At 57.0% G+C, this 19931-nt stretch overlaps 6 protein-coding genes across 6 annotated transcripts; 4 read left to right on the forward strand and 2 right to left on the reverse strand.

Moving 5' to 3' along the window:
• The first annotated feature begins 414 nt into the window (after window positions 1-414).
• On the forward strand, window positions 415-3469 carry B0H64DRAFT_168584 (uncharacterized protein). The gene is made up of 2 exons (XM_062798725.1): window positions 415-701; window positions 755-3469. Exons 1-2 carry the CDS (start codon window positions 516-518, stop codon window positions 3359-3361), a joined length of 2793 nt encoding a protein of 930 aa, XP_062659866.1. The 5' UTR covers window positions 415-515; the 3' UTR covers window positions 3362-3469.
• B0H64DRAFT_398042 (uncharacterized protein) lies at window positions 3468-4116 on the reverse strand. Its single transcript, XM_062803922.1, has one exon. The coding sequence runs from the start codon at window positions 3857-3859 to the stop codon at window positions 3590-3592; it is 270 nt and encodes an 89-aa protein (XP_062659867.1). The 5' UTR covers window positions 3860-4116; the 3' UTR covers window positions 3468-3589.
• Window positions 4117-5388: 1272 nt separating this feature from the next.
• Window positions 5389-8276, forward strand: B0H64DRAFT_168621 (uncharacterized protein). Its single transcript, XM_062798726.1, has 2 exons — window positions 5389-6221; window positions 6299-8276. The coding sequence occupies exons 1-2, from the start codon at window positions 5577-5579 to the stop codon at window positions 8183-8185; spliced, it is 2532 nt and encodes an 843-aa protein (XP_062659868.1). The 5' UTR covers window positions 5389-5576; the 3' UTR covers window positions 8186-8276.
• A 531-nt stretch (window positions 8277-8807) lies between these two features.
• Window positions 8808-12531, reverse strand: B0H64DRAFT_322388 (uncharacterized protein; the record flags this gene model as incomplete). Its single annotated transcript, XM_062800561.1, has 3 exons — window positions 8808-11474; window positions 11588-11714; window positions 12059-12531. The coding sequence occupies 3 exons, from the start codon at window positions 12529-12531 to the stop codon at window positions 8808-8810; spliced, it is 3267 nt and encodes a 1088-aa protein (XP_062659869.1).
• A 783-nt stretch (window positions 12532-13314) lies between these two features.
• Window positions 13315-14499, forward strand: B0H64DRAFT_417800 (uncharacterized protein; the record flags this gene model as incomplete). The annotated part of the gene is made up of 1 exon (XM_062805267.1): window positions 13315-14499. The coding sequence occupies one exon, from the start codon at window positions 13315-13317 to the stop codon at window positions 14497-14499; it is 1185 nt and encodes a 394-aa protein (XP_062659870.1).
• A 1106-nt stretch (window positions 14500-15605) lies between these two features.
• On the forward strand, window positions 15606-17409 carry B0H64DRAFT_168652 (aspartic peptidase domain-containing protein). Its single transcript, XM_062798727.1, has 3 exons — window positions 15606-15916; window positions 15971-16879; window positions 16941-17409. The coding sequence occupies exons 1-3, from the start codon at window positions 15712-15714 to the stop codon at window positions 17297-17299; spliced, it is 1473 nt and encodes a 490-aa protein (XP_062659871.1). The 5' UTR covers window positions 15606-15711; the 3' UTR covers window positions 17300-17409.
• Window positions 17410-19931: the final 2522 nt, after the last annotated feature.

The raw sequence follows: 19931 nt of genomic DNA on the forward strand, positions 1-19931 counted from the left end.
ATGCTGGGCCGGGGCAAGAACGTGGTTGTGAGTTATCATGCTGGGGAAAAGTCGAACAACGTCATAGAGAATATATTAGACAAACGCCATGGAAATGCTTCAGAAAGACACGAGTAGTCGTTATGGAACGGGAAGAGAAACTGCAAGAAGCGTCACTATTCAGTGGTTGTTGGCGAAGCTCTTCCAGGCACGCGTTGCCGACCCGCGCGTCGCGCTTCCGTCAATTGAACTGGCGCGCTGGTTAAGTTGCCCCACTTCACAGCGGCCAGGGTCCGGGCACCCGCCGCCTGCCTGTGGAGCTCAACTATGGGGGCCTGGTGTCGGGGCTTGGATGAAAGATAGGCCGGGTCAAATCGATAAGCCCACCACCCTCCCCCAATCGGGACCCCACTTAATTTTTTGCGATGCGACGGAGCAGCCTCTTTTTTTTTGTCGAGCGAAGCTACGCGATAATGGCGATGTACTCGTCGTGACAATTCACGCCCGTGTCAATTCGCTGCCCTGGTGTAATCAAAATGGCGGCAAAACTTCAGATACACACGCCATACGTGCTCCAGGCACTTCCGCGCCCGCTTGACGGCCCAGATGGCTCGGGTCGCTACCTCGCCGGAGACGTTTTCGGTCAGAAACAGGACGACAAGCGGCGCAAGAGGACGGAGCTCGCCGTAGCGATTGACGGCGTTGCGGTATATCTATACGATGTTAGAACTCTGGATTTGCTTGTTCTTCGCCCTTTATGCTAAACCATTTTCAGATCATCTCCTCCCAAGCTGTTACATCGTATCTCGTTTCACCTCAGTCCGTTTTCACCTGCGCGCCGTATTCCCTGCGTTGGCGACCGGCATCGTCCAAGACGGCCACACGTTATACCTATGTTTCACTTTTGACGGGCGACGCCTCCTCGTCTTCCTCGAAGCGGGAGATCAAGCTGTTCAAGGAGACCTCCGGAGCAGGGACGACAACTGCGACTCCCGTTTCCCATACCCTCCGCTGCGATGCGCCCATTGTCCACATTTTCGCCAGCTCGCCACGGAGTTCGAAAACAAATCCTGCGACCGACGAATCATCAAATCACGATCTGGTTGCCTTGGCTGCTGACGGCACCATCTTGTGTTTGAATGGGGAAACACTCGAGGAGAGGTGGCAGGTGCCATCGTCCGTGCTATCAAAAGAACTCCTTCTGGGTTCAAAGTCGGAGCTTCGTATTGACTTTGCCCAGCCTACACTGGCGGCGGACGTGGTTGATGGGATGTTTGATGGCAAAAACGAACTCTTTGGTGTCTTCCAAGAGAAGATCCACCGCGATGGTTTCAACCCAGACTTTCTAATCGTGATTACCTCGGACAATTTATCTCAGAGGCGGCACTTGCACGTCCTTGCATTGCCCTCGGAGAGGGAGGCACAGCAGACGAGCAACGAGCGTCTCATTTCGGTATTCGCCGCTCCGCTTCCAGTCGAAGTAGATTGCGCAAAATATCAGCTCGATGTCAGGTCCGGGACACTACAAACGCTGTCTGGGGGCACGATTTCCACCTATGGCTTTAGCAACGGCATACCCCGACTCGAAAACAAGCTTCAAGTCCCAGGTCTAACTTCGTTTCTCCGACTATCGAAGACATCGGTCCTCACAGCGGCCGCCGATGGCTTCTCGGTTTACAACCCGATCTACCGGTCGCTCCAGGCCAGCACCCCCGCCGACACCGAGGCATCAGGAGATGTGGCAGGGACATTCGAATTCGTTACCTATCTCGCCAGCCGGGAGATCGCCGTCTGTCTGCGTGGGCCAAATCTCACCGCCGTCCAGATCGAGGCGCCGAAGAACCGGACTACTAAGCGTCGCGCAGAAGGCTTGCTGACGGATGCAATCCGTCGCGGCATCTCTCGAGATATCTCCGGTCAAAAGCGAGTCCGAGCGGACCACCCCGTCTCTGCCGTTCTCGCGGAGCCTGGACCTGGTTCGACGGAAGCGTCATGGCCGGAATGGCAGAGCAAATCCGCGCAAGCAGACGAGCTTCTCCACAACAACGACCTCCGCTCTTGGGAAGAGCTTTTAGCAGATGTTCTCAAGGTCCCAATCAAGTCAAGCGAGTCTGAAACCGAAAAAGGGGCGCTGACGAACGGAACTGCTTCTCCGACGCACCTCCCAGAGTGGGAATGGCCATCGTCAAGGGCCGAGTATCCGCGCGTTGATAGGCGTTGGGTCTTCTATGCCATTAACAAAACCTTTGCTTGGAACGAACAGAGCGATGACTCGAATGCCTCACGGTTGGCATGCCGCTTCCCAGACAGCAACGTCCTGAGCTATCTCGTGGATGCCGGGCACTTGTCGACACCAAACATCAAATCGGCGTTCAAGGACGAGGTTCGGGAGGTGAATGAGGCTGAAGAAATCATCGGGGCGGAAATACCCGTTCTGCTAGCCGAGGCCGATCCCACAATGCAGCTCCTCTTGGGGTACCTCTCGGGGACGCAGCTCGGGTCGACGGAGCTGGTTTCTTCCATCAAGCTTCTACTCCGCAGCCTAGGCTTGTTTGAAGATTCCTCGAAGATCCTGATGCGGCTCACAGAGAACGGTGAAGAGGCACACGGGCAAGGAAATGAAGAAATCACTATGGAGTTGGACCGGGCAGAGGAGGAGTTGCAAATCACGGAACACTACTTGGGCGGGCATCGGACGAGAGGTTTAGGGGTTGCTTTCAGCAAATTGGCGGCGTGCCCTGCGGTGGCGACGGTTCAGAGCCTTCGCCGTCTCTTCAAACCCGAAGAAACCATCGGCTTGATGAATGTGTTGCGGGCTGAGCTCATCAAGGACGGTTGGACTACACGCTATCTCGACCGAACCGGGGCCGACCAGGGAGAGATCGAAGCGCCCCCCGACGGGAGCATCCAGCTCATCGCAGACCTCATGTCTAGATGCATTGACTCCGTGGGCCTGGGCGGGTGGATGGCTTCCGACACCATGCTCGCAAGCTCACGCAGCCAGGAAGACTCGGCCGATTTCTTTAGCCAGTTCCAGGCTGAAGTCAGCGTGGCCCTGGAAGGTATCATGGAGGCTGTGCATCTGCAAGGGGCGCTGGCGGAGACAGTCAGCTACGCAAAAAGGGCGAGGAAGGCGCTTGCGGGTTCGGCAAAGACCAAGACCGTGTCTCTGCCCATGACCGAGGAACTGCCACTGGGGCTCAAGACGGACACCCGGGTTTCTACGGAGAGGGTCAGGTCCGGCGGCGAGATCGTCCCTCGGAGCAGCAGACAGGTCGGCCATTTCGTCAGCAAGAAGCGGGGAATTTACTCGGTGCATCGGATATCGGAGGAGACACTGCAGGGTGGAGCTGGCGCCACTGTTGTTCAGGAAGCCCGCTGAGCTTGCCGACAGAGGATTGGAACTGGAGACTGGAGAGGCTCGATGTAATGCATGTTGGATTATCTTGGCTGTGGATAGCGTATGCAATCTTGTGGTTATGACCATGTCCGGGTGCCAGTAAGACAAGTTAGCGGAAAGGCCGGCAATGTGACACCTATGGGCCGGCGACTTGTTTGAGCCTCATCGGCATCACATTCCGAACCGAGGAGTCTGGATGCCCCGCACTCCCTAATCCAGGCGCTGCCAGCTTACACAGCCTGAGACAGCAAACATGCATTGCGTCTCGACCCCGGTGCCTCTTTTGAACCCACCTGCAGCGCCCCATCGTTGCGACGAGCATAGAATGTAACCATCTTTCTCGCTATGGTGGTCTCTTTTAGAGGGTAAATCTATGGCACCCACACCATCTTTAACTTGCTGCCTCGACGACGCATAATATGACCTCAACGAGAGCCCGAGAGAAGCAGGAATCATCAGGCGGAAATGCGCTCTGCCCATCCGTTCTCTCTCACCTTTGCCCGAATGGGGTACCGAGGTGACTCACTGTGGAAATAAGACTATGTACACTTGTAGATGGACTCCCAGGGCGGCGCGCTAAACGAAACGTGGAGGTCGGCGATCTCAGACCACAGATATTCTAGAAGCGGCACCGAAATGCCAAGTTGGGAGCCACGGAGCGCCCCGCCTCCACAGCCTCGCTCGGCGATGATGAGTGAGTGGATGGGTGGATGAGTGAGTGGATGGGTGGATGAGTGAGTGGATGGGTGGATGAGTGGTGACTGGGCATGAATCTCGCCTCCTCTCGCTACTGAGCTGTCAGATTTCACGAGGAAATTGTGCCGGCCAGGGCTCGGACGCATTCAGAGTTGGCCTCTTCCCCATCGTAAGTGGACTGGACTGGAGCACAGCACAACAGGTTGGGCTGCACTGCCGAGCCCATCGGCATCTCCATTGAGGCAAGATCTCGCGGATTCGATACAACTCCGTCCACCATAACTGCCGGTTTTGCCACCCTTGGAATTGTTGAACGTATCAGAAATTTAGAGACAAGAAGTGCCTGTTGGGAGATGTGTTCTGAATTTAGACTCATTTTATTCTTTGGGGTCGGTGTTTCTCTGAGGCCGTTTCTGCGGCCCAGCGCCGAGATTGTGCCATGAAGGTTGGATGGAGTTGGGATGAACTGGCAAGATCCAACGAAACGTTCTGGCTCGCGGGCGCAGCTACCCTGCAGAAGACCCTGGAAAGTTTGATGCCCGCCACCACCCCGCTTGCAGGCAGCTGGCGGCTGGACGTCATCGGCCGGATTTGCTGGGGAGAGCTGAGCAGCCTGCCATTGGCCAGCCCTAAAAGAACCCCGGCTGGTGACTGACTTGGAAGACTGGCTGCTGCTGGATCTGCAGGCGCTGCAACCGACCAGACGTCACTTGGTCTTTCATGTCTTGCCTTGTCCCACATCGAAGCCCACACACACCACACCTTCCAAGTCATTCAGGCCGCCGCTATTTTCTCCCTTACCGAGCCTCGCGGGACCGAATGGATGATGGAGGTATCTGCTGTTGGTTGGTTGGTATGGAGCTCCTCGCTTCATCATGGGTTGAGACCTGTGCCTCTGCGGTGCATTTGTCCCGGGGGTTGGTGGTTGGTACAGGGTAGGTGTTCTGGGTCGGTATTGATGCCGCCGATGCTCGGGATGGGGAAGCCCCATGTTGAGCCTCGTGAGGAGTGCTCGGCGGCGCTAGTGCCACATGTTTTGATGACATGCTGGAATGCTGGCTTGGATGCGTGGGTGCCAACTGACTGACACCCTTTCGGGGACCACAGTCGATCTTGTTCGCCATTCGTCAGTGGTCGGGTATCGAGCCCGAATAACGCCAGGTGATCGTTCCTTCCTCCCTTGACAGCCAAAGTGATTTCGTTTCTCCTTCAGTCCCATTCAGTTTCTTCAAGTTGCCATCTGCCAGTGTCTCTCATATCCCCAAGGTTACCGTTTCGAGACTTATTGTTCGCGTTTGTTGCTGCGCCCCACACTGTCATCCTCCAACCTCAACTGAGCCTAGTGACCGACGACCGAGTCTGCCACTGTGCTGACGATTCAGCCTCTTCCTTCCCTGCCATACTACCTGACTGAAACTCTTTCGCTTGGCACCGCGCCTCCCCCGGAGGGAGAGACGGACCACTCAGATCTGGTGTGGAAGCCTCCGGGTGAATCACTCCCATGACAAAAACAGACGACACCCCCAGCATCGAGTCCGTCGATGCCTTCGCGCGGCAGCTATATCGGCGCACTCGCGATGCTGGCACGGATTTCGTCGACCTGGCAATAGCCATCCGCAACCTCCACACCTCATTAAAGCATCTGGACGCCGAAGCCCAGGACGGCGACTCGCCCCTTCATGACCGGTCGAACCCCGGTGGTGGCGTGACGCAAGTTTCCGTTTATACGAGGCAGTTAGGGTCCCTCATTGAGGATAGTGATTTTGCCCTCAAGCAGGTCAACACCATCCTCGAGAAATACGGGGAAACCGCCGAGGGAGGAGCAAGAAGGAACTCAGACCTGTCAGAAACGGCCCGCAAGATCGATCTCATTCGAGGAGATGTCGTCTCCCAGAATATGAAGATCGATATCTTTCTCGACACTGTCCAGCTACATAACCCTGTGAAGACACAACCTGCCCTTGGGAACGTTGACGATCAACAAATGGATGAGATCAAGAACAAGGTGGATGCCGTCGCCAACCGTTTGTTTGCCCAACGGAAGGACCGCTCGCCAATAGAGGCGGACGAAGATGAGCTATGGCGCAGTTTCAAGACGGAGCTGGAGCGGGAGGGCTTCTCGCCCGAAGTGTTGCGCAAAAACAAGGTAGGCGCCACTGCCCCTTTCCCACTGCATGTGGGATTAAACAATAACCATGGCATGAGCTAACTCGCGTGTCACAGGACGTCCTGCGTGCATACATTCGCGAGCTTGAGTCTCACCAAGCGCTCGGCGGCGGGACACCGCCATCGGTACGCGGGTTGCTTGAGTGGGATGCCAAACCGCCAATGACTACCGCATCTGCGTCGTACCCAATTCGCGACGGAGACTCGAAGCCCAACCCGGACACCGGACATCACAGCAATGAAGGGCGGTGGCGCGTACCGACGCCCGAACGGGCTGACCATATGCCCCTTTATCCCCAGCCATCTTCTCCCGCTCTTCCTCAGTTGAGCTTCGAGCAGTCCACTTCGTCCGAGTTGTCTGAAACGGAACCTAGTCCTCCATCTAGCACAGCTCTCATCTCGACCAGAGAGCTTATGGCTTTTGATCGTTATTCGACTGGGAAGGTTGCTGCCCTCACCGCTGTGGGCGCCTCCCTCTTGTCACCTACTCGGGCCCCGTTTTATTTCATCTCACCCGGCACGTCCCCCAACACGAGATACCTCCCGCCGGGAGCTCAACCCTTGCCCATCCCTGGCGCTGTTGCGCCCGGGCCCGACGGCCAGCCAGTAGTGGTACCCCCTCCTCCCTACTCAAGCACCTTATCCCCAGGCTCGCCGCCGCCTCCCTATGGCAGCAGCTTGACCACTTCCGCCTCGGATGCTGCCTGGGATCTCACAACGCTACCGGCCTCAGCTCCCGCCGCCGGTCATGACCTGCAGCAGTACCAAACCCCACCACGGCAACAGAGCAACCTTGCTCCCGACAGCAAGGGCCAAACCATTCCTTTGGACGCCACATGGACCAAGGTTGACCGCAAACTGATATCGCCTGAAGTGCTGGAGGAGGCGGGCGTGCGGTATGAGGCCCGGCCCAATTTCGTCGCCGTGCTCGGGGTCCTGACGCGCGAGCAAATCGAGGCGTACGCGCGAAAGAGTTTCGAGGTGCGTAACGCGAGGAGCTCCCCCGCAGCCAGAGCCGCCGAGGCCGAGATGCGGGCGAGCCAGGAAACGTACGGTGACCACTATAGAAAGAGAGGAGGAGGCGGCGGCCGTAGGGAATCTGCAAGGGACGACGGACCGGATGCGCTCTTCGATGCGAGCGAGAGCGACGACGACGACAACAACCGCCGCAGAGGAGCCGCTCGGTCCGGTGGTCGCAACCGATACACACCAAAGGAATACGGCCCGAACAAGCACCTCGACGGCGAAGACGACGAAAAGGGCTCCAAGGTCTACCCCATTATCGTCTCCCCGCCGGCGAGCGTCAACGGTGACAGCCTCTCGCCCTCGAGTACGGTAGCACCGAAGCCGATTCTAAAGAACAAGAACCCGAACCATGTGCGGTTCGAACGCAGTGGCCCAAGGGAGATCTCGCCAGCACAGTATTCCGATCGCCGTCGCGACCGGGAGCGGGAGCGGGAGCGGGAGCGGGAGCGGGAGCGGGAGCGGGACCGGCCGCGGGATCGAGACCGAGATCGGGAACGGGACAAGGAGAGGCCGAGGCGAGATAAGTCGCGGGAGAGGTCGAGAGACAGGTCACACGGCGTGGCGGATGGAGAGCGGGATAAGGAGAGGGACCGGGAAAGAGATCGCGAAAGAGATCGAGAAAGGGATCGGGATGCGGAGCACCGCTCGTCAAAACGACACTCGGAACGAGACCGAGACCGAGATCGGGAAAAAGATCGGGATCGGGATCGCGACCGTGACCGTGATAGGGACCGTGATAGGGACAGAGATCGGGATAGAGATCGTGACCGCGACCGCGACCGTGACCAGCGAGGACAGGGAGAAGAGGACCGGCCGTCGAGGAGGACCGCCCTGAAAGACGCTGCCGGTGCCATTGGTGTCAGCGGCGCCGCGGCTACGCTGCTGAGCGTCTTGACGCAGGCCGTGACCCATCTCTAAGACGGGGCGTGTGTCTCCTTTGCTTTTCTTGTCTTTTTTCCTGTCCCTTTTCTTATGTAGGAGGAAGAAAAAGATCAGCGATGGGGGCTTTCCTTAGTGCAAAGGGTCATGAGATTATACCCCTATTTCATTTTCACGGACATTTAATGGCTTACATGAGGGCGTGGTTGGTAAATAGGAAATGGATTTGGTGCAGGCTCATTCACACAAGATTCTGGCCAGGGTTTTGTTCACGGTGTTCTCTTTTTTCCATCGTTGTGCTCATCTCATGTCATCATCATGTAGCGCACTTGAGTTGCATGACAACGGAAAACGGAATGGAGATACCCAGATTGCATTGCGGTCGTAATCCTGCCATACCCTGAAGCTACTCATAAAACCCGTAGAACCCTGAAATGCTGAATATGCCGTCTGATCAACGCTCGCTCGCTCGCTCGTTTCCCCATTTTAGCATATCATATCCATCCCTTGTTAGCATCCCTTTCCCAATATCATGATACCAACCCCCCATCGTCGCCCAACTCCTACCCATTACCCACCCCCCTCCCCATACCCACCTCCTAAAAAGCCCAACCCACCACCATCACCGCCATCACCACAATCACCGCCACCACCGCCACTATCACCGGCGCCTCGTCCGCCTCTCCCCCCCGGCAACAGCCCCATACCGCCCCTGCCCCTGCCCCTGCTGCTGCATCGAATCATACCCACCCATCTCGGCCAGCGTCAGCCGCTTCTGTTTCGCCGCCGAGAACTTCTTCTCCGACACCTCCTTGCCCATCATCTTGCTCATCAGCTGCTCCTTGTAACCCCTGGCCTCCTCGTCCTCGTACTCCAGCTGTGTCGCGGCCGGCGGGGCGTCCGCCGCGGGGAGTTTGGTGGTAGCCGTGGTGGTGGTGGTGGTGGTCGTGGTGGTGGCGGCTTCGCCGTTGCTGGTGCTGCTGGCGGCGGAGACGTTGCTGATGGCGCGGCCGAGGATGTTGCGCTTGCGGCGTTTGGGTTTGGCTAGTGCGCCGAGCTCGGCGGGTGCTTCGTCGCCGCTGGCGTCGGGGCCGCCGGGGAGGGGGATGGCGGTTGGGGTGGAGGCGGTTGTGGGAGTGGTGCCGAGTTTGGAGGTGGTCGAGTCGAGGAGGGAGGTGACTAGTTTGGTGGAGATGGCGATGCGCTCGGCTGCTGCCTTTTCGGCGGCTTCGAGCCGTTGCTTTTCTGCTGTTGGGTCTGAGCGTGCGCTTCGCGGTGTAGCCTCCCCCGCGTTCTCCTGGTTATCTTCTACTGGAAGGTCCTCAAGTTGGGCGACATCACCCTCGGTGGCTTCGGAATCTGCCACTTCGCTGGCTATCCTGCCGAAGGACTTGCGGGGTGCTGGAGGATCGGGGTTTCGTGGTGTGTTGGTGGTGGTTTTGTTTAGCGCGCTGGAGGATGCCTCGGAGAGTGGTGCTCCCGAAGCTAGCGACTTGGTGCCAAAGCTGATGTGGGCATCATTTGTTGCGAGCGCGTGAGTGGGGGCTGTGTCAAAGTGCGTGGTAGTCGTGACATTCGAGTCGTGTTCAGTTACCGGAGGCGCTTTGCGGCGGGTTGACTGCTGCAGGTCTTCCTGAGCGGTCACGAACGCCGACTCATCAAGATCACGGCGCTGTTTCGGCTTGGTGGACGGCTTTGGCAGCAAGTCGTTGTCTATGTCGCCTTTGCTCGACGGTTTCTCCTGCTTGCCCTGCGTGTTGTTCTTGCCTTTCCCCTTTCCGCTGGGCTGGATGAGTACTTTTGGGCTGTCGACATTCTGCTTCAGCTCTGGAAACAGGAACCGCTTGATAGGGGTATTGGAGCCGGTTGCTATGCATTCCCATAACCAATCGGCACTGACTACTGGTACCCCCCATGCCAATGCCAACTCAAGCTTTTGTTTTCGAACCACACCCAACGATGGGCACACGAGAAGTGACACGTTCCCAGTGAACCGTTCCTCGTACTTGGCGCCCAGCTGCCGGACGGACTTGTCTGCTTGGTTGAGGTCAACACCGGTGAACCCGGCGGTGCAGATAGTCAGACCCTCGAAGCCCGGAATCGGAAACAAGGGGAAAGGTCGGCCGATGGCGTGTTGGGAGGGGTCGAAGAAGTACTTTTTGTGCAGACACCTTTCGATGTAGAACTCCGTAATGACGTGGAGGTTGTCGGGAGCTCGAGGATGCGTTTCCGAGCGGGAGGCTTGCGGCACGATGAGGAACCGGTGGGATAGTTGGGCACCGGATGTGGAGACGGCCTCCTCGAGAGAGTGGCAGATCAACCCCCCGAGCGAGGCAATAGTGTTGACCAAGATCTCGGTCTTCTGCGCCGAGAAACCATGCACGTAGAAGCAGCAGGAGGCGAAAACAGCGCTGTCTGCCGGGACCCCAAAGGATGAGAGTTTTGACCCTTGAGTATCGTGTAACTTGCGACCCGTTAGTTGTGTTGGTTGTGTGGATTGTGTGGGCTGTGTGATCTGAGTAGGTGGTAGAGGCTGCCGATTTGCCCCGACCTGTTGGGGGGGCGCAGCGGGCGCGGGCGCAAGGTCGGAGGCTTGCGGTTTCCCCAAAATGTCTCCCCATAGGTTGTCCCTCTGGGTGTTTAGCTTCATGCTGGCGACTTTGCGCAACTTCCTCTTCCCCTCATCCTGGGCCGCGGCGTTGTTTTCCCTGAGCCTTTTGCCGAGCGAAGAGAGCCGGGACCGCTGCTTGTTCCACGCGCCTACTCCCCTCTCATGCGGAGGCAGGACCGGATCGAAGAGCTTCTCGTCTAGGATCAGGCCGCGTTCAACACTTTGGGTGATCCATTCGACAGAGACGGTTGCCACACCCCAGTTCTTCGCGGCGTGGTATTTCCGCCCTTCCGGCTTGAAGACGATGAGGTGGGTGACCTGTTTCATGAGGTCTCCGGTGTAAAGGCCGCCGTTGGCTTCGATGGTGCTGATAATCCGCTCGCGCTCGTCTGGGTCTTCGAAGCCGGTCATGCAGCATAGGAGCTGTCGGCGTTTCGGTTCGGAACCGTCGGCAGTTGGTTCTCCTCCACCCGCCTCGAAGGTGCGCAGCTGCCACTCCTTCTCGAGCGCGAGGAAGTCGATCTCGACATCTTCTACCCAGAGATCACGGACAGCCTCGACCCAGCCGGGGACCATGACCCTGACGTCGGGCCGCTCCTTCGCAACATGGCGGTATTTGGGGGTGTCGTAGTCGCCAACGATCAGGTGGGTGCAGTCGGGGGTGAGGTCATATTTGTGCTGGCCGCCGAGCTCGGTTGTCTTGGCTGCGATGTCTGCCTGGACGGGAAGAAGAGTTAGTAAGTTAGGTCTCTCAAGTTTCGGCCTTCCAAGCGCTACCACCGCAAACGGCGGGCCAAAGTTCTGCAAGTCAAAAGACGCGATCGACTTACTCGCAGTTCGGTGGGAATGTTGGTGCAGCAGACCACGACACCCTTGAAGGGTTGGGCAGAGTCAAACAGTGGCGCGTCGCCTTCAGAAGATGCTGGTGGTGTGGCCATTGCATCTCTGTTGAGTCGCCTTGACGAACGAAGAATGGAACAAACGGCGCCTTGTTTGGAGCCTTCGACGGGAAGTCCCAATTACCTAGTTGAGTTGCTCGGCGCGTCGCGTGGGCAGCTGACAGTGGGGGCAGGCATTTAACGCAACAAAAGTAGAAAGAAAGGGTTAGGGTTTATTATGCGGGAGGTCACTCCTGAGTGTTCCCCTCTCCCGACTCTCCCCTTCTAAGCTTAAAGCCCTGCAGTATAACCCATCTCTGATGCTTCGTTGTGAAGTTCAGGTCCACTACTTCCTTCTCCTCGCCAGTTCCTAGCACAGTGGCCTTCCCCAGCCGGCACTCCTCCTCCGTTGCCCATAGAAACCGCACATGCTCGTTCGGATCAATCACCACCTCTGGTAGGGCCTCCGTTTCCGAGCCTCCCTCAGACTGCGTGGTCTCAACCTCAACCTCGAACGTAACCTTCGCCACGGCAAGACCCCTCCTCGTGAGAAAGCCTTCGTCCTTGCCAACCTGCCTCACCACATTGCTCATCCTCAAACCGGCCTCCTCCCACAGTTCCCTAGCCACGCCGTGGAGGATGGACTCGTCCTCCCAGTCACAGGCGCCGCCGGGCACTTCCCAGAGTAGGGGCAGCGAGTCATGAGGTGCCCGCTGGATGAGGAGGATGCGGTCTTCGCCGGTGGCCCTGGAGAAGACGAGGGCGCCGGTCGCTGCCGCTGCAACGAGCGGGCGTGCTGCGACGAAGGCTCTGGCGGTGATGTTGTGGTCGACAACCTCGGGCTGATGGGTGAAGGGAAGGCCGCCTTCTGGGAGAGCGCGTGGGGCGGGGGTCATGGTGAGAAGTGGGTTGGATCTGAGGGGGGAACTGGTTGGTGGGGGATAGATAGGTAGGTTTGTTGGTTCAGTGGCAAGCTTCGTGGCAGCGTTGGGACTGGATGTTGGTGAGCCGAAACAGATTGGGTGTGTGTGATTGAGAAACTCGAAGCTCAGTGATGGTGGATCCCAGAATTTACTGAGAAACATGAGCTGAAGGAGGCCAACGGCGTTTGAGGCACTGCCAGGCACCCTCCGGTTTCCTCATGAAAGACGGCCTAATAGGACCCCGCTTCGACTCACACGGCGAACAAGGCATACACAAGGCACACAGCAACGACTTTTCTCCAGGCCGAAATTGTTTGATGCATTGTGCATATTGACAGACAGGCTTTGGTCATCTTGCTGACTAACGCGCATCTCCGAACGGGATCCGTCGGACCGGCGACGTCGACGTCGGGGAAGTTCAAGGACAATTTGCACTGGCGACAAAGACTTCATGGGGGTTCGCATTCCTATGCGAGGCCTAAAACGGACATGTAAGTCACGCCGCTGACTCAACACACGCGCTTGGCGACGCGGGGCAGGTCTTGACGTCAAGCACCATCCTGAATCGGGACCATGCCGTCGTCGTGATTCGTTCCAAGGGCCTTGCGAAGCTTAAACGAGCCGGGCTTTGTCGCTGCTTTCGCGGAGATGCTCGCGCCGGTTCGCGCCCATCGGCGACAATCGGGATATGGCACTCCCTGATATAAAATGTGGTGGCGGCCTCCTCACCATGAGACACCACCCCTCTCTCAAACCATGGCAACTCGCCCCATCTTGTCCGGTTTACTTCGAGCAAACATCCCTCGTCTCAACGCGGTATCTTTAACCAACACCACCACCACCACCCTACCTATCAGCAACAGACTCACCTTCTCCTTCTCCACCCCCCACACCAAAACAAGAACCATGGCCACCTCAACCACCCTCCCCGAGACCATGCGCACCCTCCTCCAAGCCTCACGCACATCCACCGAGGTCATCTCCACCACCCACCCCGTCCCCACGCCCAGCCACCCCGACGACGTGCTCGTCCGCGTGCACGCCGCGGCCCCTTGCGCAGGCGAACTCCTCTGGGCGATCAACTTCCCCGAGTCAGTCCCGCCGGGCAAGGTGATGGTACCCTGCCAGGACCTAGCGGGCAGCGTCATCACGGCCCCCCGCGACAGCGGGTTCGCGCCCGGCGACCGCGTCTACTGCCGCATCGACGCGGGGCGGGCGGGCGCGGCGCGCGAGTACGCCCTCCCGCGCGCGAGCGAGCTGGCTAAGATCCCGGCGAGCTTGGGTTGGGTGGAGGGCGCGGCCACGCCGCTGAGCGCGCTGACGGCGTGGCAGGCGCTGTTTGACCAGGGGACGCTGGATGCGAAGGGGATTAAGGGGGATGCGGCGGCGCGGGAGCGCAACGGGAAGATTAGGGTGCTGGTCACGGGCGCGGGTGGGGGGGTGGGTGGTTGGGTGGTGCAGCTCGCTGCGCGGGCCGGCGCGAAGGCGGTGGTGGCTGTCTGTGGGACGGACAAGGAGGAGGCCGTGCGCAAGTTGGGCGCGACTGAGGTTGTTGACTACACCAAGACGTCGCTGGAGGGGTGGGTGGCGGCCGACCCGGCGTCGCACGAGGTGGATCTTGTGGTTGAGATGGTCGGCGGGAAGACGCTGACGGGATGCTGGTCCGCGGTGAAGGAGGGAGGCGCCATGGTCTGCATCAACTCGCCGCCTGAGTCTGGCAAGCCGGAGGGGATGAAGAAGGAGCTGGCCAAGGCTCTGTTCTTCATCGTCAAGCCGCTCGGCAGCAACCTGGCCGAGATTAGCGAGCTGATCGAGGCGGGCCACGTACGGCCGACGGTCGACAGCGTATGGGAGTTTGAGGACTTCAAGAAGGCGTTCGCCCGCGTCGAGTCGGGTCACGCCAAGGGCAAGGTCATCATCAAGCTCAGCGACGAGGCCTAAAGGATGGGTTCCTCCGGCATGGAGTGGAGTTAGTCATGATTATGAATTAGCGTAGTGTTATGCATAAAAATGCCACTCTTGCCGTGCCGTTGGATTTTGTGTGTTTCCCCGTGATATTTGTTGTTGCGGCTGCGAGTGGTTGCAATTGACGCGCAGGAAGCGCAGCTCCGGAGGGATCGCTGCCAGAGTTGCCGGTTTCGAAGGCTTGTGGGGCAGCTGCGTGCTTGGGATCAATTGGGCAACAGGCGCTTGGCAGGGCATCTGAGACGGTGCGGCGGGGTCTTGCCTGCAACATCTCACAAACTGCAGGGACTTCGCCAGTCCACATTGGGCCCCTGAATGTTTGATCTTCCAGACCACTTCAACGTCTCTTGTCACAGGTTGATGTGCGACAGCCGGTGGCAGCCGAGCCCACGATTGGTAACAAATGCACGATTTCCAATGACAGCGCGCTTGCTTTAGCTCTTCAGAGCCACACGATGGCCTTGGTTGCGGTCGGGGCTGGCTGAGACTGTGTCGGTGTTGAGTTGTTCCCTCGCGCCTATCTCTGACGACGTCGGCTGTTGGCACGAGACGCAACAACACAACCGCGCGCCTTATTTTTTTCCCTATTGGTGGCCTTGATGAGTAAAACATGATGACCCCAGTTTTGCAGGAATCTCCTCTTTCCCCAAGCAAGTGCTTGGAATCCTTTTGCGAGCAGTGTTTGTCTGGGTTGGGCTGGGCTGAGACGCTTCCCAGTCCACGGGGTTCGGTTACCACCCTTCTCGTGTCCTTGTCTCCTTTACACCTTATCCACCTCCGCTGTCACGGCTGGGCACCGCTGAAGTTGATCTTCTCGACGACGGGCGTTCGGATCTCGTTTGTTTTGTGCCTTTTCTCGCCTTTCTTGTTTATTGTTTGCTTCTATTCTGTTCCTAGCTTTTGGTGTTGGTGCTTTCTTCCTTTTCTTCTTCTTTTCTCTTCCCCCCCCCCCCTTCCTTTCCCCCCGGGGCACTAGGTGCGATCAACGCCGCAGGTGTGCCTAGTTCTGCTTCCGCATCTCTGTTCGTTTCTTTCTTTTTGCCTCTTGGGTTGTGTGTGGAATCGGCTGGCCGGCGCCCAGCACCCTCGTTCTCTTCGTCCCCCAGATCTAGTCCAGCGATCTTGACGCCTGCCTCTGCCCATGCAGACGCCACCGAGACCCCTCGACGCCGCAACCCGTAGCCAGAAATGGCAGTTTCCTTCCTTGTATCAGCGTCGGTGTTGCTTCTAGCCTTGTTTTGCCACCATGCCACAGCCCTCCAACAAATCACCCACGACCAAGGGTGTGTACATCTTCCCATCGTTCACTCGACGAACGTCGAGCACTTCTCAAACAAACGGGGTATCCAGCTACAGCTAGCCAACCGGTCCGACGTCGCTTACTATGCTCAACGTATTTATCATCAGCCTGGGTTGTTCTGATGCTTGCCACTAACACCCCTTGCAGTCAGCCTCGGCACACCACCACAGCCTGTCTTTGTACAGTTGGACACGGGGTCGTTTGAACTATGGGTAAACCCGGATTGCACGACGGTATCAGGTTCCGACACTGTTTTCTGCGAACGGGCCGGCCATTATGACTCTACCAAGTCCTCGACAGCGACGTCCCTCGGAACCACCCGGACCCTGCGTTACGGGATCGGCGCGGCTAACATTTCCTACTTCACCGATACGATTTCACTTGCTGGGAGTCCCATGGCATTGCGGGATGTTCAGTTCGGCGTGGCCACCGCGACGGAAGATGCATTCTCGGGTATCCTAGGGATAGGGTACGGGAAAGGCATTGCCACAAGGTACCTCAACTTTGTCGACCAGCTGCGGGAACAGAATGCGACGAGGGTCAAAGCGTACACCCTCGCGCTGGGGAGTAAGGATTCCCGGGAGGGTGTCATCGTGTTTGGGGGTGTCGACACGTCCAAGTTCGCCGGCAAGCTGGCCAAGCTGCCGATTCTCCCAGCCGCCCGATCGCCCGACGGCGTCCCCAGGTTTTGGGTTGATATGGAGTCTCTTTCCATCACGCCCCCGAGCGGCGTGAATGCGGTCTACGAGGGCAGCGCCATGCCCGTGTTTCTCGACAGCGGATCCACCATGACGCTTCTACCGGAAAACCTCACGAGTGCTGTGGCCAGAGACTTTGGCGCCGATGCCCCGGATGCAAATGGGTTCTACATGATCGACTGCGCCCTGACGACCATGAATGGAACTCTCGACTTTGCCTTCAACGGGATGACTGTCAAGGTGCCCTACAAGGAGCTTACCCGGGAGGTTGCCAGTACCCCACCGTCCTGCTTTCTCGGTATCATGGCGAGCGAGAAGTTCACGCTGCTTGGAGATACCTTCCTACGATCGGCCTACAGTATGTCTACAACCACATCTTTTCCGGCTTTCGAGACCTCGTATCTAACCGGACCAAATAGCTGTATTTGACCTCGAAACCGACTCGATATGGATGTCGCAGGCCAGCAACTGCGGTTCGTCACCGGCAGCACTGAGCAACATACAGGACCTGTCGGCAGTGGTTGGCGCCTGCGGGCAACCGGAGGGTATAGATACCACGAGCACCACGCAGTTTCCCAGCACGGGAGTTGACGACAACGAACTCAGAGTTGTCCCAACAAGCACAGCTAGCTTTGGGCCGCAAACCTCGGTGGTAACTCCGCAGGACCAGGCGGCGAGCCCTACACCTGATAGCTCGGGATCCTCCCTGAGAGCGGCTGGGCTCATCGGGAGCTTGGGAATGGTGGGTGCGGTGCACTTGTTTGTGGGGGGTGTATGACAATGCACCAGAAGGGGAGTTTTTTTTGCTGGCAATACCCTAGTTTTGCATTCATGTGGTTGATCTACAATTATTAATGGCAATTACGAATAACCTAACCTCGTTGAGGTGTCACCTCACATACTTCAGGCGCTTGCTCTCAACGTCTTTAGGCGTTCAAATATTGTTCTCGGGTTCTCGTCTACGTACCGGAGAGGCTGACCCGGATTGCGGTCATATCGGTTTCTAACTGAGGTTTCGAACCACAACGTAAGGAAGAGATGTGTGATGGGTAGAATTCCTTGGTGGCGGTAATCCCCAGCTGTAAGACTGAGACCAGCAGCTGTATGGCTGGGGCGACAGAGCTCCAGATCGATCCCATGATTGCTTTTCTTGCTCACCAAGATAGAGTTTGGAGTAGAAGTAGAGTGAGTACCTAGAGAGATCTTGCCGAGCAATACTGACGGCCTATAAGCCAAACCACGACAGGCCAGTCTTTAGTTCGTAAGGCCTCTTTGAATCACTTTGTAAACAATTTCTTTATATCCATCTCATTCACTTTAGACAAGTAATGGGGGGCTATGTGTGAACCAGCAAAGGCAGCAAGGTGTTACAGACACTTGGCATTATCTGGTTTTCCACAGACGAATTGCTTTTCGGTGGTCTTTACCCAGAGGTGTTTTGACCCTCATGTAAGATATCTATGTAGCCGCGTATGTATGCGTTAAGTGTCCGATAAGATCATTCTTAGTATCCCAGGTCGATAACAACTTTCGCTTTCTAGTCCTTTCTTTCTATAGAGAAAAACGCTCGAGTGGATGAACGAGCTCAGAATAATAGAATGAACATGGGTCCTAGTCTCAGCGTACCCCGAGTCATTCCGTAATCGGCAGACGTAAACTGGCCACATCTGCGACGTACACTGGCTGCGTCTGAAGAGCATGCCGACACGCTTCCCTATCACGGGTTTGACATTGTACCTACTCCGTAGTCCTAACGCCCACAGACCAAATAATACTTCTCTCAATGTAAAGGGTCTTAGTGCTAGCTATCTGGAACAACCTGATCAAATACGTTACAAATTGATGTGTATCGGCATATACGCGTAGATCAGTGGAACGACAACAGTTTCATTTGAAGTATATAAGCTGCTTATAAGTGATCATTTCCACATCCTTCTTATTTCTTAGGTACCCATCACAACCTCCTCACCTTCCAGAACAAGCAAGAGCGTCGCTTAGGTACATAACCGTGCATCCGAACAACGCTAGTTCGCCTAGCTCATGCTTCTTCTCTTCCTTGCCCTCATGTTAGATTACATCCGAGGCTTGTGGCCCTGGCGTCGCGTTCGCCAAATGACGCGGCGCCGGCAGTCCCTGCCGGTGATGGAGTCACCGCCGACTATCCCGATATTCTTTTGCCCACAAGAGATCATTCGGCTCATCCTAGGTCACCTTCCCCCAGAATCTGTGGCCGCATTTGCCCTCACCTGCCGCCGGTTCCGTCCGCATCTATCCTCTGCACGATTGAACGAGGAGGCACGGCTTTTGCTACTTGTCTGGATCGAGAAAGATACACCACACTTGTACTTGTGTTACGAGTGTAAGGACTTACATACTTGGAGCCAGTCAAGCTGGCATTCCGCTCACGATAGACACTGCAGGAAGAGGGACGAATCCAGTGGACACCGCGGCGTATTATTTCGCTTCACCGACGGTAGACTGGCCATGAACCGGCACCTTTATGGGAAATCACATGGACCTCCTCTAGAGGCCTTCGACCGTACGAAGTCAACTACCAGCCACGCGGCTGTGAAACAAAAGCAATGCCGGTCGGCGCGCATTATCGGCGACGAGCTGTATTTCAAGGTGACAACGCAGTTTTATCACGATCAGGGCCGCGCACGTATTCTTCGGGAGCACATCGACGACTGCTTTTTTGGCGAAAGGCTGATATGCCAGCATGTGGGGCTTAATACTGAGTCTTTTAACTACACATATCGCACCCCCGAGTTGGATAGGCCGCCGGGCTCGACTGAGTTGTTTGTCCCTATCACCGGCCCTCTCAGATCATGTCGCCATTGCTTTACCGACTTCTGCATCGACCTGGAATGGCGCCCTCTCACCAGCAAAACCACGAAGGGTTGGATAATTACGATCACGCAATGGCACCAGCTGGGGAAGTTCAGGTCCCCAGAGGATACCAAGTGGTACAAATATACAAATGGCAAGGTTCCCGAACCACGTCGCCCATGGCGGGACGATATGGCCGTGGCGGGTGTAGTTTATGACAACTGGAGTGCGCAGGATGACGAAAGTGCCGAACACATGGCGGAGGATGGCATTGTCCAGCGGAAGAATGCTGGGTTTCTTACTGCCTCTAGGCGGCGTTAACGACACGGTTGTCCGGTGTTTTCTGATATGAGGGAAGGAGCGATTCATAGAGGACGGATTATCCGAGAAACTTTACCCGACGGGTATGTGAGTACATACGAAGGTGGTAGGTAGGTACCTAGGTAGGTAACGATAACGACGAGACACTGATTACATACACCCATTACGGATGGACGAGCACTAGAAAATGCGCTGCCATCAAAAGAATAGAGGTATTACGAGGCTACCTTATACGTGGTTCAACCATACGTGATATTGAT

This window comes from Chaetomium fimeti (genome assembly GCF_033439085.1).
Source record: "Chaetomium fimeti strain CBS 168.71 chromosome Unknown B0H64scaffold_4, whole genome shotgun sequence".
NCBI lineage: Eukaryota > Fungi > Ascomycota > Sordariomycetes > Sordariales > Chaetomiaceae > Chaetomium > Chaetomium fimeti.

Excerpts from the sequence above, each read along its gene's own strand:
- B0H64DRAFT_168584 (XM_062798725.1), top strand. The coding sequence starts at position 516 with ATGGCGGCAAAACTTCAGATACACACGCCATACGTGCTCCAGGCACTT. Across the intron at positions 702-754 it reads TTGCGGTATATCTATACGAT|ATCATCTCCTCCCAAGCTGT; the intron begins GTTAGAACTCTG and ends AACCATTTTCAG.
- B0H64DRAFT_398042 (XM_062803922.1), bottom strand. The coding sequence starts at position 3,859 with ATGGGCAGAGCGCATTTCCGCCTGATGATTCCTGCTTCTCTCGGGCTC.
- B0H64DRAFT_168621 (XM_062798726.1), top strand. The coding sequence starts at position 5,577 with ATGACAAAAACAGACGACACCCCCAGCATCGAGTCCGTCGATGCCTTC. Across the intron at positions 6,222-6,298 it reads AAGTGTTGCGCAAAAACAAG|GACGTCCTGCGTGCATACAT; the intron begins GTAGGCGCCACT and ends CGCGTGTCACAG.
- B0H64DRAFT_168652 (XM_062798727.1), top strand. The coding sequence starts at position 15,712 with ATGGCAGTTTCCTTCCTTGTATCAGCGTCGGTGTTGCTTCTAGCCTTG. Across the intron at positions 15,917-15,970 it reads CGTCGCTTACTATGCTCAAC|TCAGCCTCGGCACACCACCA; the intron begins GTATTTATCATC and ends CACCCCTTGCAG. Across the intron at positions 16,880-16,940 it reads CTTCCTACGATCGGCCTACA|CTGTATTTGACCTCGAAACC; the intron begins GTATGTCTACAA and ends CGGACCAAATAG.